Source organism: Rattus norvegicus, chromosome 1, assembly GCF_021556685.1.
Source record: "Rattus norvegicus strain SHRSP/BbbUtx chromosome 1, alternate assembly SHRSP_T2T, whole genome shotgun sequence".
NCBI lineage: Eukaryota > Metazoa > Chordata > Mammalia > Rodentia > Muridae > Rattus > Rattus norvegicus.
This window is the reverse complement of record NC_141534.1, coordinates 156,929,677-156,943,824: the sequence shown is the minus strand read 5'-3', so window position 1 is coordinate 156,943,824 and position 14,148 is coordinate 156,929,677. Positions and strand designations below refer to the sequence as shown.

The 14,148-nt window shown below is 39.8% G+C and overlaps 2 protein-coding genes across 6 annotated transcripts; one reads left to right on the top strand and one right to left on the bottom strand.

Annotated features, from left to right (window-relative positions):
- On the top strand, positions 1 to 6,162 carry Tmem126a (transmembrane protein 126A). Of its 2 annotated transcripts, none has more exons than XM_087656571.1 (5): positions 1 to 223; positions 1,833 to 1,928; positions 4,170 to 4,363; positions 5,267 to 5,381; positions 5,930 to 6,162. In XM_087656571.1, the coding sequence occupies exons 2-5, from the start codon at positions 1,840 to 1,842 to the stop codon at positions 6,120 to 6,122; spliced, it is 591 nt and encodes a 196-aa protein (XP_087512697.1). In that variant the 5' UTR covers positions 1 to 223; positions 1,833 to 1,839; the 3' UTR covers positions 6,123 to 6,162.
- Positions 6,163 to 7,103: 941 nt separating this feature from the next.
- Positions 7,104 to 13,433, bottom strand: Crebzf (CREB/ATF bZIP transcription factor). Of its 4 annotated transcripts, NR_073441.1 has the most exon segments (4): positions 7,104 to 8,747; positions 10,446 to 10,514; positions 11,545 to 11,622; positions 11,834 to 13,433. NR_073441.1 is itself a non-coding variant. In NM_001271791.1 (1 exon segment), a coding segment is annotated over 1 exon segment (1,086 nt). In that variant the 5' UTR covers positions 12,916 to 13,433; the 3' UTR covers positions 7,104 to 11,829.
- Positions 13,434 to 14,148: the final 715 nt, after the last annotated feature.

Sequence of the window (14,148 nt, the reverse complement as noted above, 5' to 3'; positions counted from 1 at the left end):
AAAGATGGAGCCCAAGCAACCCTAGCGAAGGTTGTGGTAGATTCGGGCGCGGGAGGCGGCCATAAGCTGCCGTCATTCTGCCGAGTGGTGAGTAAACTGTGCCAGTGTCGGGAGAGGAGACCGGGAAGCTGTGTGTGCTGACCGGGTATTCAGTTGCACCCCCGAGGGGAATACCTGGCTGAATTTTTTGAGTTTAATTTCAGAATTACTGCCGATTTACAAGGTAACCTTGGCTAAGTTTAATTTTCCGATGCTCGGTTTTAATGCAGAAACTTTTGGAAATCTTTGTAGTATTTCAAGGTGTCATTTTCTCTGATGGGAATTTATTAACCGAGAAATAATAACAGGAAGAAGAAACGGGACTTGAAGCCTGGGAACTTGACTTAAACTTTTAAATCTGCATTGCATTTTCAAGGCTAATTTTAAGTCGAGATTTATGGAACTTTGCACATGCACCATTTTCCAAGTCATTTCTATATATATATAACAGGTACCCAAGATTTGCTAAGACATTGCTCCAGTGTTGTCACAGGTGACCCATGACAGTCTTGATTTATATCAGGTTATTTCTGGGTTTGGATTTATTGCTACTGTTTTATCTTTTGAAATAGGGTCTTGTAGTACATTCAGGAATCACAAACCTCCTGCCTCAGTTTCCCAATAATGTGTCACCACACCCAGGAACTCACAACCCTTCTCCTCAGTGTCCCAATAGTAGTCACGACAGGCGGCAGACTTTTGCTTTTCCTGTCACTTCACTCGGAAGTATGTTTTTAAAGAGCCGAATCTCTGCAAACCTGCCATTCTACTCTCTGATATTCATCATATGTATACTGGCCTATAAGCCACTTTCCATCTAAAGGGTCTGTGTGCGTGTGTACTGTGGGCCAGAAAAAGGCATCATATCGCCCTAGGCCTGGAGTTAGAGGTGTGAGCTTCGATGTGGGTGCTAGTCCTTGAACCTGGGTCCTCTGGAACAGCACGTGCTCATAACTTCAGCAATCTCTCCAGCCCCAGATTTTTACTTTTCATCGCGTGTATGTGCCCAAGTGTGAGCTAATGTTCACACCTGCAATGCAACGAAGGTAGAAGAGGATTCCAGCTCCCTGGAACAAGTTATGGGCAGTTCAGCAAACCCATTATAGAGCTGAAGAGCAAATCCTCATCTGTTCCAATAGTGTTCACTCTCAACTACTGAGCCATCTCTCTAACGCCTCACACCAAACTGTCTTTACAAAGTGCTTACACTTACTTGAAATACAATGTATAGTTCCACCAGCAGCATGGCATGGCTTTCCTCAATGCTTCCAAGTGAGATTTTCTAATTTTACTACTTGTGTACCTAAATGACACCACTATGTGATCTTAGTTTACTACCTAATGTTTCTGTCAAGGTTTACTGGCTGTTGGTTTGTTTTTGTTTTGTTCTGTTTTGTTTTCCTGATGTTAAGCTCCCCCTTACCCTTCCGAGGTCTATTTAGCACAAGCTCTTTGGGTTTTGTTTTCCTGTGGTAAGTTTTCCTCTTGAAGTATATTCAAGGATTGCCCTGAGCTGATCCTGCTGGGCCCACCCCCCAATTGTTGGAACTACAGGCATGACACCATGTCTGAATTAAATCAGTTTGTATCTGTTTCATGCTCATAGTAATTGCTTAGGAAACCAAGATTGTGGAGTGTCTGTCTTGTGCTATTTTTCATGTTCAGGCTTCTGTTATGCTTAATTGGGAGAAGGGAATCTTTTGCTGTATGCCATATATACATTGACCTTTCAGATTATAAAGTTAATCTACAACTCTTACAATTATTTTTTAAATGGGATTGTTGTTTTTTAGGTCCAAGATGGAAAGTCATAAACCAAGTACTAACAAAGATGATTTAATATTTAATATCATACCCAGAAAAATCAAACAACTTCCAGAATCAGACAGGTAAGATTCCTTAGTATGTTTTTACCAAAATTTTATAAGATTATCTTAAATTTGAAGAATTGTGCATAAATAACAGAGGATACCAAAGGAAACTGCGCTGTATTTTTTGCTTTGATGGGAAAAAAAAAAAAAAAAAACTGAAACCCAGAGACACTAACCATTTTGTGCACTGTATAACTCATTGTGGAAGCTGAAACTTAGAACTCATCTTTGGAAATATATAATTGATGAACCCACCTTTCCATTCAGCTTTTAGGGTGATGTAAAACTGTATGAATCCACTTACAAATAAACTTAAAAGACCTTTTCATGTTACCCTATCTCTTATCTTCTCAATGTATTTCTATATGCTTACCTTTAGTAAGAGTACCATGGAGTACTTTGATAGATGGAATGACAGAGAAATGGATGTTTAAAGATCTTTAGGATGAAAAGGATAATTTAAGAAGCATGCTGATATTGAAAAGGTAGTATAGGCAAGTACAGTGCACTTCCACAGACTACTCATACCTTCTTGTCCATCAGAAAGTCTGAGTGGGTTAGTTACAGTAAGGTCATGTTGACCTGGGTCTATGCACCTGTGCTGAGGTCAGAGGACAACTTTCAGGAGTCTGTTCTGCCCTTCCGTGTGGGTCCTAAGTATGCAACTCAAAGGTTGTCTGTCAGGTTGATTCTGCCCAGTCATGAAACCTTTGAGAAGAGGAAAAGGTGTAGGAAGAACAGGAACAGGATCATAGAAGTGACTAAGCCAGAATCTGTCATATTTGAGGAAACATCAAGAGGTGCCTATAATAGGGTTCCGAGAATGAAAAAAAAAAACCAGATAACTTTACTGTCTATTCCAGCCAGTTTGAGTTAGAGGCACTGGCAAAGTAGGTACAGACAGCTGAGGTAGAAAATGTGGAACATTACTGTGGCAACTGCTGCATCTTCGGGTGTGGAAGTCACACCAATTCCACTTTTGGTTGGCACTTCCCATCTTCTAAGAGAGAACCTTTAATTGAGCGGCCGTGAAGAACTTGATAAATCTACGCTGCTGTGTGTCTCTCACCACCACCCTACCTACATAGACACCCCCATTTAGTTGTTTCCTGAGAATCAGAACAGAGCACTTACACGAGGTACGGGAAGCTGTGATGCCTAGTGTAAGAAGTTAGAAGATGACTGAACACAGGAAGACAGCGGGCTTCCAGTGGGATCTAAATCAAATCAGCGAGGATCACTGGAAACTGAGCTGAAACTCAACTAAGATTTAGCTTGCAAACAATAGAGATGTTTCATTTTAAAACCACAGCAGATTAACAGTATAGCTGGGAAACAACCAAGTGTTCTTTTCAAATTTCAGTTCCACTATATCTGAGCATGGTTAAAATAGGGGTGAGTCCTATTTCATGGCTTTTATCTATTAAATATTTGTAAACGTGCTCAAGTTCCCATTTCTTTAACCCTACAAAATTCAGGCTTCTCACACTGGGGCTGTAGTTCTTTAATAGTTTTCTAATTCCTGAGCCATCTTTAGACTTCTGAAAACCTCAACTTCAGTCTCTTCTCACATAGCCAACTATGAGAACCTCCAAAGCAGAATGCAGTTTTCCTTGTGCCTTTAGCAACAAGGCACCTTTACAAAACTGGTTCTCAGTGAATGAAATGAAAGCATGATCTTACAGTGTGCAACACTTCAGTAGTGATGACTTAGAATAGTTTTAAAATAAATAAAATTACAGAACCTAGGGGAGGTGAAAAATGGGAAACATGAAACAGTAGACCATACTGCAGCTCACAAAACAAGCAGTGAAAACATATAAACTACCTATAATAGCCTCATTATAACATGCAAACACACTAACTCTGTTACATACAGATTGGATGTATATCTGAAGTTGTTTATAGATACAATGGGTTTAAGTTGGTAATTAATAAATAGTACTACCTTAGAATGTGTTGTGCTTTTAAGTATTATGAAAGCTCAAGAGCCAGGCATCTTCCTCTTCAGAGCTGTTTCCTGTTACATAATTACTGGCAAAGTTCTAAACAGTTCTTTACTAAAATCACAAAATGCATACAGCTAGTGCCATTGTCTCAAGTCTTTTTAGAATAGAAATGTCGATGTGAAGCTATAATTTTATTTTGGTTTTATGATCCTGCAAGGGTTAAGTTTGTCTGATTCTTCCCAGGGTACTGATAAGTTCTCTAACATACCGGAGTAAGAGAACTGAAACAGGTTATTTCCCTCATCCTCAGGAATCTGCTTGAATATGGATCAGCATATATTGGACTTAATGCTGCTTTTGGGGGCCTAATAGCAAACAGTCTATTTCGGCGAATTTTGAACGTGACACAAGCTCGAGTAGCATCTAGCTTGCCAATGGCTGTGATCCCATTTTTGACAGCAAACCTGTCCTACCATAGTTTTGTAAGTTTACCTTTGAGTACAGGTATGTTTTATTTCATTATCATCCAAGCCTGCATTTATGCATACTATATACACTTATATATACTTCACTCAAAACTGAAGGATTAGAACCGAGTAGGTGTGAGCTTTAATGAAGTGTTTAGGGAAGACCAAATCTATTCAACAACTGATTCAGCTTAGGTCTGCCAACCAACCAGTGAGTACATATCCACAGCCGTCAGTCACACACTTCCCTGACCTGAAGCAGCATTCCCAGTGCTGCCTTTGTTTCTTGTTAATTTGCACATTATATGCAAGTTTTCTCTTTTTAAAAAGATGTTTTTATTTAGGTATGTGTTTTGTCTGACTGTACATTTGCACACCAGGTAGTGGTACTGGACCCCATATACTAGTTACAGATAAGGGTGAGCTGCCACGTGGGTGCTGGTAATTGAACTCAGCACTTAGTGCCATTGCTCTTAATTGAGATCTCTCTCCAGCCCTGTATGAAAGTTCTTTAAAGTATAAGTATGTTGTGGGAATACAACTCTGTAATCTCTGAAGTACTATGTGCATTGCAGCATTTAGCAAAATGAAAGACATAGTGTCCCATGTGTCCTGAACATGTATTGTTATGTGTTCTATATGCATGACCCTTCTTATTAAAAACAGATTGGGGAAAGGGGTCAATTTTGTGTTTTCTCCTAAATAATAATCCAAATTTCTGAGAATCCAGAGTCAAGATTTGTTTTCCTGTTTATCAGTATTTCCTATCCAAGGCCTTAATACATGCTAAGCATGTATTCACACCAAGCTACAGTCCATCCTCTATAATTATTCCTTTGACATGATATGCACCATTTTTGCTGTGTCACTGAAAATAAAATGTGAACCTTATATTCTTTAAGTCACATTTGCTTAAATATCATAATCACTTATTTCCTAGGTAATTTGAACTGTGAAATCTGTACGACAACACGGGGTGCACTAGTTGGTTTTGTTCTGGGTGGTCTGTACCCCATCCTTTTGGCTATACCCGTGAATGGGGGCCTTGCTGCCAGGTAGGACTATGTTCTTATTTAAAAACCCTCAATTATACGACTGTCTAAGGAACTCTGAACTTAAAAAGAGCAAATATATCCTTATGTTAAGTCATTTCAGGAATTTTTAAGATATTGTCATGCTGTGCCTATTGGTGTTCAGTTCAGGTCACTAACCTTTATTTGTATATTAAATGCTTGCTACAAAACAAGCCAGTGTGAGTGCTGTAGGTCTAGCTAACAGCTGTACTACATATAACATTGAGAGTTTGTGTGTTTGTCCTAAAGGAATAAATAAGCTATCAGAAAACTGCTACCTATAAGCCTTCCACAATTCCAGTTACTCTTGAATTCTTTTAGCAATATATTCTGTGTAGTTTTGGAGGGGAACTAGACAAAAGGCACAAAAAAGCCAAACCATTTTTTAAGAATAAGACACAAAAGAGAATGGCAGTAATCAAAGTGTCTATGAAACCCAACAACGAATATATACCAGTAAGAAGACTGTATATATGTTTACAATAACTTATAATAGATTTATGTTTGATCCTTAATATGCTTTCTTACAGGTATGAATCAAGTCCTCTACCACAGAGGGGAAACATCTTCAATTACTGGATTACTATTTCTAAGCCTGTCTTTAGAAAAATGTTATTTCCTACTTTACTTCAGACTGCTTTTGCAGCATATCTTGGGTCTAGACAATATAAACTCCTCATAAAGGCCCTTCAGTTACCTGAACCTGATTTAGAAATTCAATGATTTGAAGCAAATATGTACAAAAATAAAATGTTGAAAATTATCTGCCTGCAATATTGAAAGTATACTTGTAGGTTTTTCACAAGGTACAACTCTGACCTGCAATTAAAGACTACACAAAATGTGGAATTCCAATAAAAGCTACCAAAGGGGCATAGTTGTGAGACTGGGAATGTAAATTAGTGGCAGACTGACTATTAAAACATACATGAGGTCCTGGGTTTAATCCCTAGCTCAACAAACAAGAATTGAGCAATTTCTCTTGTTTGCCCAATGCTATTTCTTATCCATTCCTAATACCACTCCTTTACACTAAAGCATTTAGTTTGGTAGAAAACACAAGAAGAAAAAACTATCTACAGAGCCACAATCCTCCCAAAGCCAAAATGGAAAGTATTTTTTCTTAATTCGGGGTGTTTCTTCATAAAGGATTAATCCCAGCCTATAGCCTGTAAAGCTACAGAATTTAGAAAGTTATCGAAGCTTCTACCTACTATGGAGTACTTTAGTTCCTCCTCCCCCCATGGATGGTGCTGAGCAAGTTAACCTCAGTTACTCAGAGGAACCTCGCTCATTTTACTTCCCTAGCACAGCACCAGCTTTACCCTTACTATTCTGTTTTCTGAATTATGTTTGCGGAATCATTTCCTTAGATCATTTTTTTGTTTCTGGAGTGATCTGTATTCTTCCCAAGTGTTTCATATCCTTGTTTAAACTACTACCTTTTGGAATTAGAATGAACACTAACAATTCCTGTGATCACAAATCCTGCATTGTTGGTATTATCCACTAACTGCAGAGCTTCTAAGATCATGAAATTTGGATACAGTCTCGGTAATACACACTACATCAATTCTCCATAAAGTAAGCTAGTAACAGAAGAGAATACCAAAGTCTAGAACCATACTAAGTATGGTTTCCTTTACAGTACATTTAAACTATTCCTTCTAAATACTGGGTCTTGTTGATTTAGAAAAGGCAGCATTTTTGGATGTGTTAAATAGGCTTTTATTGAAAGAAAAAAAATACCATGGCGTGCCTAGCAAGTGGGAAGAAAAGGCAGGGCCTCAGGTTTGAGGCTAGCTGGTGATTTCTCATCCAATGCAAGACCCTTGTCTCCATCAACAAAACAAGGTCATTACTAAAATATTAGTCAAATGTAGCAGTTTTCAGAATGCTGTGACTTGTTCTTTCAAAAAACACACAAAATGTATTCTCTATTCAGTTTTTTTAAGAGTATAATTATGAGGGAAGGAAGTTTCCAAGAGAAAGGGAAGGTGTTTACAGTATCTTGCCCTAGGTTAGTTATGTGATTTCTTTTGCTTTCATTCTAGAGTCCCCATGATTTAATGTTTTACTTTTAGAACTGCAATGTAAAAATGTGCTTTGTATATGATTGCCTATTTTACAAGGAATAATAGCAAAAGCAAAGGTTTTCTGATACAAAGCTGCCCACCTACATTCTCACTTTTAACTAATGAGTAATTCAATTGATCAAAGTAAAAATAATATAATTACTACATTAATTTCTTAGGTAATACAGATGGTATATAATCAACTTAGTAATTCAGAATCCAATGATATAACCAAGCTGCTTGATAAGTGCAAACTGTTTACTATGCTAAAACTATCCCAGCACATTTTTACGTTGCAGTTCTAAAAGCAACCTGAATGAATTTTGAGTATCCAAGTTACAGTGTAAACCAACTATTTCATATCATCTTCCTCTTCTATCTGCATATTTCCCAAATGAACCAAAAAATAAATAAATAACTAAGTCTAGACCAGATGACAAATGCATTAGCAGATTCCAACAATAATGAAAAATGACTGGTTTCTGAGTGCTTTTTTACTTATAGTAGGAAATTAGCCTTTCTCATCCAGAATATAAAGATTCTTACAGAATACTCCAGAAATTTTAACACAGACCAATAGAAACTCTATCATTCATCAGAAACTTGAACACATTCAATGAGATCAAGTACTCAGAAGATCCAAGATGCCAAACCCTGGGATTGCACACATGCTCTTGATACCCTAAGTTAGCACCCACACATTGTCTATCAGAATCACTTTTTCAAAACATACAATCAATGCATCTATTTTAAAACACTAATCTTTTAGATACAGACTTCATTCTACTCAACAAGGTGTCTGTCTTCCACAGCAGCTCTTTACATTCCAGAAATACACTCGAGAGGTTTGTGATCACTGCTAGCCTATTTATGTCATTCTAACCCACTAAATCTAATGTCCTTGATTGTGTAAAATCTAATGTTTCTTGATGAAACTATAATTCTCTTCTCCAATTACAATTTTTTAAAAGTATGTGATAAATTTAGTGTTATTGCCATGAATGGGGGAAAAAAAGGTGTAATTTTGTTCCAAAATTAACTTAGTCTCATGGATCTCTATTAAGTCTTTCAAGCATTCCAGAGAATCTTTTCATATCTCCATTTCTGGAAAGTGTAATCAGTATAGAAGTAATTTGGGACCTTGGAAATGGCATTCATGTTTTTCAGCAGATGCCAAATTTTTGACCGACATGGCTCCCACAATTACTGTTACCATCAGTCCAGTCAGTTAACAGGTTGTAGGAAAAGATTCGTTTTTGCAGATACTGCTAAGCTGTTTAAAGAGAAGAGAAAAAGATTAATTTAGCGAGTATGAAATGTACAGATATTTAAAATATTTTGAATACTTTGTTGGATATACCAGAGGTGTGACTACATTTTTTAACAAACATACTTTTAAGTATGGTTAAAAAAAGGACAAAAACTTAAGTCACTATGATAGAAATACTATGCCAATATGTGTTAGTCAATTAATGTATGAATATTAACTATCATAGGAAGACAGGTATTTAAAAGCTACATTCTTTGGTTTTCGATCATTTTTACACAGGGAAAAATCAGGAATAAAACCTGAAACAGTTCCCCAAATACTAAATTGTTCTCAATCATCACAGTAAATACACCCAAACCTGAAAATTTCAAAGCAATCTATTTTATATTTCAGAACTCTCTATCAAAATACTAATTCACAACACAATTTTCTAAAAATAGTAAGACAACAGTTTTATATTAATAACTTTTTTAATTAACAAGTAGTGAACAGGACACTTAAGATACTGTTTACTACACACTGAAATAAACAACTGCTGTAAATTAAGAAATCCAAACATTTACAGTAAAATGTGCTTACACATAAATATGATCAAATTTATTTAAAGGCCCTGATAGGTCCTAATACATGCAGTTACCATGTAAAAACAAGACCATGAGTTGATGCAAAAAATGACAAAAATCACTGTCACCAAAACTAGAAAAGAAACAATGAAATGGAAACAGAAAAGACAGTTAATAAGACATAGGGACCTAAGAAAGCAGCTTTAAAAATAGGACACTCTAATCTTGCCACTGCTGAGACTCCTAATTCTCCAAACTGCCATTTATAAAATGACAGTTTAAACTCTACTTGGAATATCAAAACATCCCAATTCAGAAACTGATTCTCCCCAAGTTCACACTTCAAATGTAGGAAAAGCACTGAGGTTAAGAAAATATTCCACAGAAATGGCATAATCTTTTAGGAAAACAAACTTACTGCTTCCAGAACCTTTTGATTAAGTCTATATTAACAACAACCATTTTTCCTATTTTCATCCATTACTTTCCAATGTCATGTTAGAGATGAATAAATTCTTTGAGCCCATAACTGAAAGATCAACAAACCTGATTTTATTATGACACCATATTTTTGTCATCGGTTCTGCACAAAATTATATACAAAGAAATATATACAAAAATGTTCAAGTATTAAATTTCAATTCAAGGCTTCTGTTTCAAAAGCTACATTTAACATACTTCAGAAAAAGCACAAATTAGTCATTTGAAATAAATTTCCAACTACTTTTGGTTTATATATATATGTATATATATATAATTCAGTAGGCACTAAAATCCATGCAGCTGCATTGTAGGGGCTTGTTCCTACCCTTGTAGAAGCAGGTCCGTCACTCCAAGTTGTGAGTTTGGCTACTACCCATTCATGCTCAAGTGCAGTAGATAATTTTACAAAATGTGATATACTGAAACCAGAGACTAATGTAGGTCTCAAAATCATATTATCTAGCAACAAAACATTTACAGTTAGTTGTGCAAGAACAAGATTCCATTTCCATAACCAAATAACAAAATAAAACATCTTATGTGTAAGATAACTTACATCTTTGGACTGCTGGAAAATACTTAATTATGAACATTTTAAAAATAAAAGACAGCAGAAGCCCTGATATTACCTCTGTTTCCTTATTTCTTATACTACCTTTTAAAATAAAGCAGGAAATGTGGCCAGCAGCTGGTCCCGTCTCTTCTGCCCCAACAGCTGTATCCACTTTAGCACAAAGAAAAACAAGGATGCTAAATACGGATATCCTTTATCAAACAGTGATGTTTCACAAAGAATTTAATATATCTCTTGCATTTCAAAGCATCAGAACACACATTTAGACATGTGGACAATAGAAGAAAGATGTTTCCATCTTTGGAAAAACAGTATCAATCATATAATTAGTTTTAAAAAGTATTTTTAAGTAGGACAAAAGTTTTAGAAATAGGGAGAAGATTCTTTGTGAAGCCTCACTTTACATGTTTTCATTCACATTTCACAACCTTCAATATCTAATAATCGTACAGAAATTTAGCCTAAATTTTAATACAACAAAAATAAATACTTTCAACAATTTCTTCATACTCATTGATAGGTATACTGTGCTGGTCCTCAAAGAAACATTTCATTTATCGTCTTCTAATTAAAACACAAATCTGATGGGTAAATTAATTTCCATCTTCTCAAGTGGTGAAATATTAGGATCTTTAAATAGATTGTATTTCTGCATTTTCTACTGAAAACTAGAAGGCATTCTTAAGTATTTTAGGAGATTTGTCATCTCCAGAAAAATACCACATTTGCGCATGCCTCAATACTTATTGTCAACCTTTGAAAAGTTGCTCTACAATTGGAATTCCAATTTGCACCTTGTACAACTCGGAACTTCCATTCAACTTCACCTGTTTCACTGTCTCCAAACTGTATCTCTATTAGCAGGTTTCAGTGTACAGTTGGAACCGATGTCATCCAAGGCCATGTCCACACTGGGGACAGAAGAGCTAGGTACACGCAAAACTCTGAACAAGGGGACACATTTAACAGCTATTTCAACCATTAGCAACTTAAGTACATTAATGACCAGCACAAGTCTGTTTCCAGGGTGGACAAGGCCCAAATTAAGACTGCCCTCCCACCTTTAAAAAGAAAAAAGAAACAAACAAAAAAGGTATCACACACACACATTGAGATGTTTGCCCATTAAATTAGGCTAAGCAGCAGAGCATGAGCGTTACGTGAAGAGATGGATCCTTACCAGGTTGTGAGGCGGGAACGACTGTTCTGTAACCCCTACAACGGAGCCTGGCAGGAAGGAAATCACCTAAAAAAGAAACTGTCAGAGAGATTTAATAGTCACAGGTTATCATTAGGAGTTGGTTACAGTGTCACATTCATGCTTTTAGCTAAACACTTAAAAGACTTAATATTACTTTTTTTCCGCCTCTCAAATGCGTCCGGTGAAGATGTCCCACTAAGGTGTTTTACATGGTGTAAGGGTGTAGAAAGGGGTAAACGCGGATAAAGAGCAGATTACTTGACCCTACATTTTAAGAGAAGACGACGCCTTCCGAGCGCACGCCGAGCAGAACTCCACCGACACCTTATCCTTGTCCACATGGAGACACACTCCTCCCGCCGCGTCGTCCTCTTCCAGCAGCTCCTGAGGCTGCTTCCCAACCGGCAGGGCGTAGTCATGGTCACCGGCGGGCGAGTCTCTGAAGAGTGAAGTGGTCAGCCGCAGTCCCACGCCGCTCAGCCGGCTCAGCAGGCGAGCCAGTCCGGTCTCGTTGGCTAGGACAGCCCGTAGGTAGCGACTCTCCTCCTGCAGTGCTTGCACCCGTTTGCCCAGCTCCCGATTCTCGGCCCGCAGCTCCTGGTTCTCGGCTGCCAGTCCCCGGACTCGACTCTCCAGCCCCATCACATACTCCTTCTTCTTGAGCCGATTAAGTCGGGCAGCGGCCGCCGCCGCCTTCCGAGGACTCTTAGTCGTCGCTTGGTTGTTGTCGTTGGTGCCACCGCCTCCTCCCGGAGACTTTCTCCGCCTCTTTTCCCCGCCGCCGCGGTCGCTGCCGCTGCTGCAGCCTCCGATGCCATTTAACAGCCTCTGCAGCAAGTCAGAAAAGCGCTGCATCTCTGCGGCCGCGGTCTCGTCGTCGTCGTCCCCCCTCAATAGGCCACCACTATCCGAGCCTCCGCCGGACGAGGACAGGGGCCCGGGCGAGCTGAGCCCGGGCTCCAGGTGCCAGTCCGGTTGCCGAGGGTCCAGCAGATCGGCCAGCTCCAGCCCGGAGAGAAAGTCCATGTCCTCCTGCTCTTCTTTGGGGACCATAGCGATCGCGTCCTCCTCCTCCTCCTCCATCTTCAGTGGCGAGGGCGCGGGCGCGCGCACGGCCACGCTGCCGCGACTCCCCCTCTGGGCCTCCGGCTCGCCCCCGTCCCCGTGAGGTTGCTCGCGGTCAGGGGATCCGGGCCTTGACGTCTCCGTCCCCGCGGCTGCCCCAGTCGGGTCCGGGGGAGGCGCGCGCGTGGCGGGCGGCTCCTGGCTGTCGCGGCGGCTCGGGAAGTCGCGGCGGCTCGGGAAGTCGCGGCCCGAGGCTGCCAGCAGCTTGGTCAGGCTGTGCCTCATGAGGCTGAGCGGCGGGCCCGGGTAGGCCGCAGCCCCTGAGACCCCGGGCCCCCGCGCGCAGAGCCACAGCGCCGGGCCGACCACAGGCGCCGGGAAGGTCTGAGTGGCCTCCCGCGGCCGCCCAACCCCCCGCACGAGGCGGGGGGGAAGGCAGTGGAAGCGCGAAGCGGCGAGGCCCGAGAGGAGTCGGCCGCGCCACCCAAACAGCGGCCTGGCCGGAAGTTACTCTCTCCCCACCCCGCCCACAAAAACGCGCTTCTCTCCAGCCAGAGTGTCGCGAGATTCCGAGCGCTTTCGAGGTGCAGTAACTCCTGCTCTGCGGTGATGTCATAGGAGCCGCGGCAAAAACAATAAAACCTAGGTTTCTATCCCCCACATGCAGCGGTGCTACCCAGTACCAATCTCCGCAACCCAATACTTGAAGTCTAGACATATTTGACACACCTATATAAAAAGCTATTTTATGAGCAGTTTTATTTTTTGCTGTTTCTCTCTAGACTGCAAGAAAAACAACTATGGAAATAGTCCCTGCTAAAACAAAAGGCTAATCTTCAAATCTGAGAAACACAGTCAGGGACTAAACCCTGGGCGACATTCAGAGGTCCTTAGTCTCAGAAAATGATCATTGTTACTGCTATTATTGTTGTCATCGGACCAATTTTATTTTATCATTTATTTATTTGTTTTTGTAACAAGGGTCACTGCAGTATTAGCTGATTTGCCAGGAGTGGTTGGTTTGTTTATTGGTCTCTTGTTTTGCTGTTTTTCTTCTGCTTTTTTTCTTCTTTTGTCAAGCCACAACAGTTCCTTATCCTTATCCTTTTAAAATACCAACTTTTTGAAAAGACCAAGTCTTGAAGAAAACACTACTTCATTTTTAATAAAATTTAATTCATTTTTAATAAAATTCTGGACCCGTGGTTCTGGATTGCTCGTGCTGTTTCTCTGGTTTCATCCAGCATTTAAGAGCTGAAACGTTTACAAATGCTCTACAATTTAACGAAACACCACACCTTAGCTCCTGTTTTCCAAAAAAAAGCTAATGAAAGTACAGATGAACTAGAGAGAGAAGGGAGGTTAGTTGCTGAATAAAATTGCATGAAAGCATGCTTTAATTAAGTTCAATGTAAATTAGGATTCCTGTCAGTATGCGTTCGAGCTTGTGGGGACACACACACACCCCAGTGCTAGCGCAGGGGTCCAGGGGATGGATGTAGCTTCTATGGGGTCTTA

What these genes read in the sequence shown, in the direction of transcription:
- Tmem126a (XM_087656571.1), top strand. Translation starts at nt 1,840, where the DNA reads ATGGAAAGTCATAAACCAAGTACTAACAAAGATGATTTAATATTTAAT. An exon ending in AAGTTTACCTTTGAGTACAG is followed by an intron (nt 4,364 to 5,266) that starts GTATGTTTTATT and finishes CTTATTTCCTAG; the next exon opens with GTAATTTGAACTGTGAAATC. An exon ending in AATGGGGGCCTTGCTGCCAG is followed by an intron (nt 5,382 to 5,929) that starts GTAGGACTATGT and finishes GCTTTCTTACAG; the next exon opens with GTATGAATCAAGTCCTCTAC.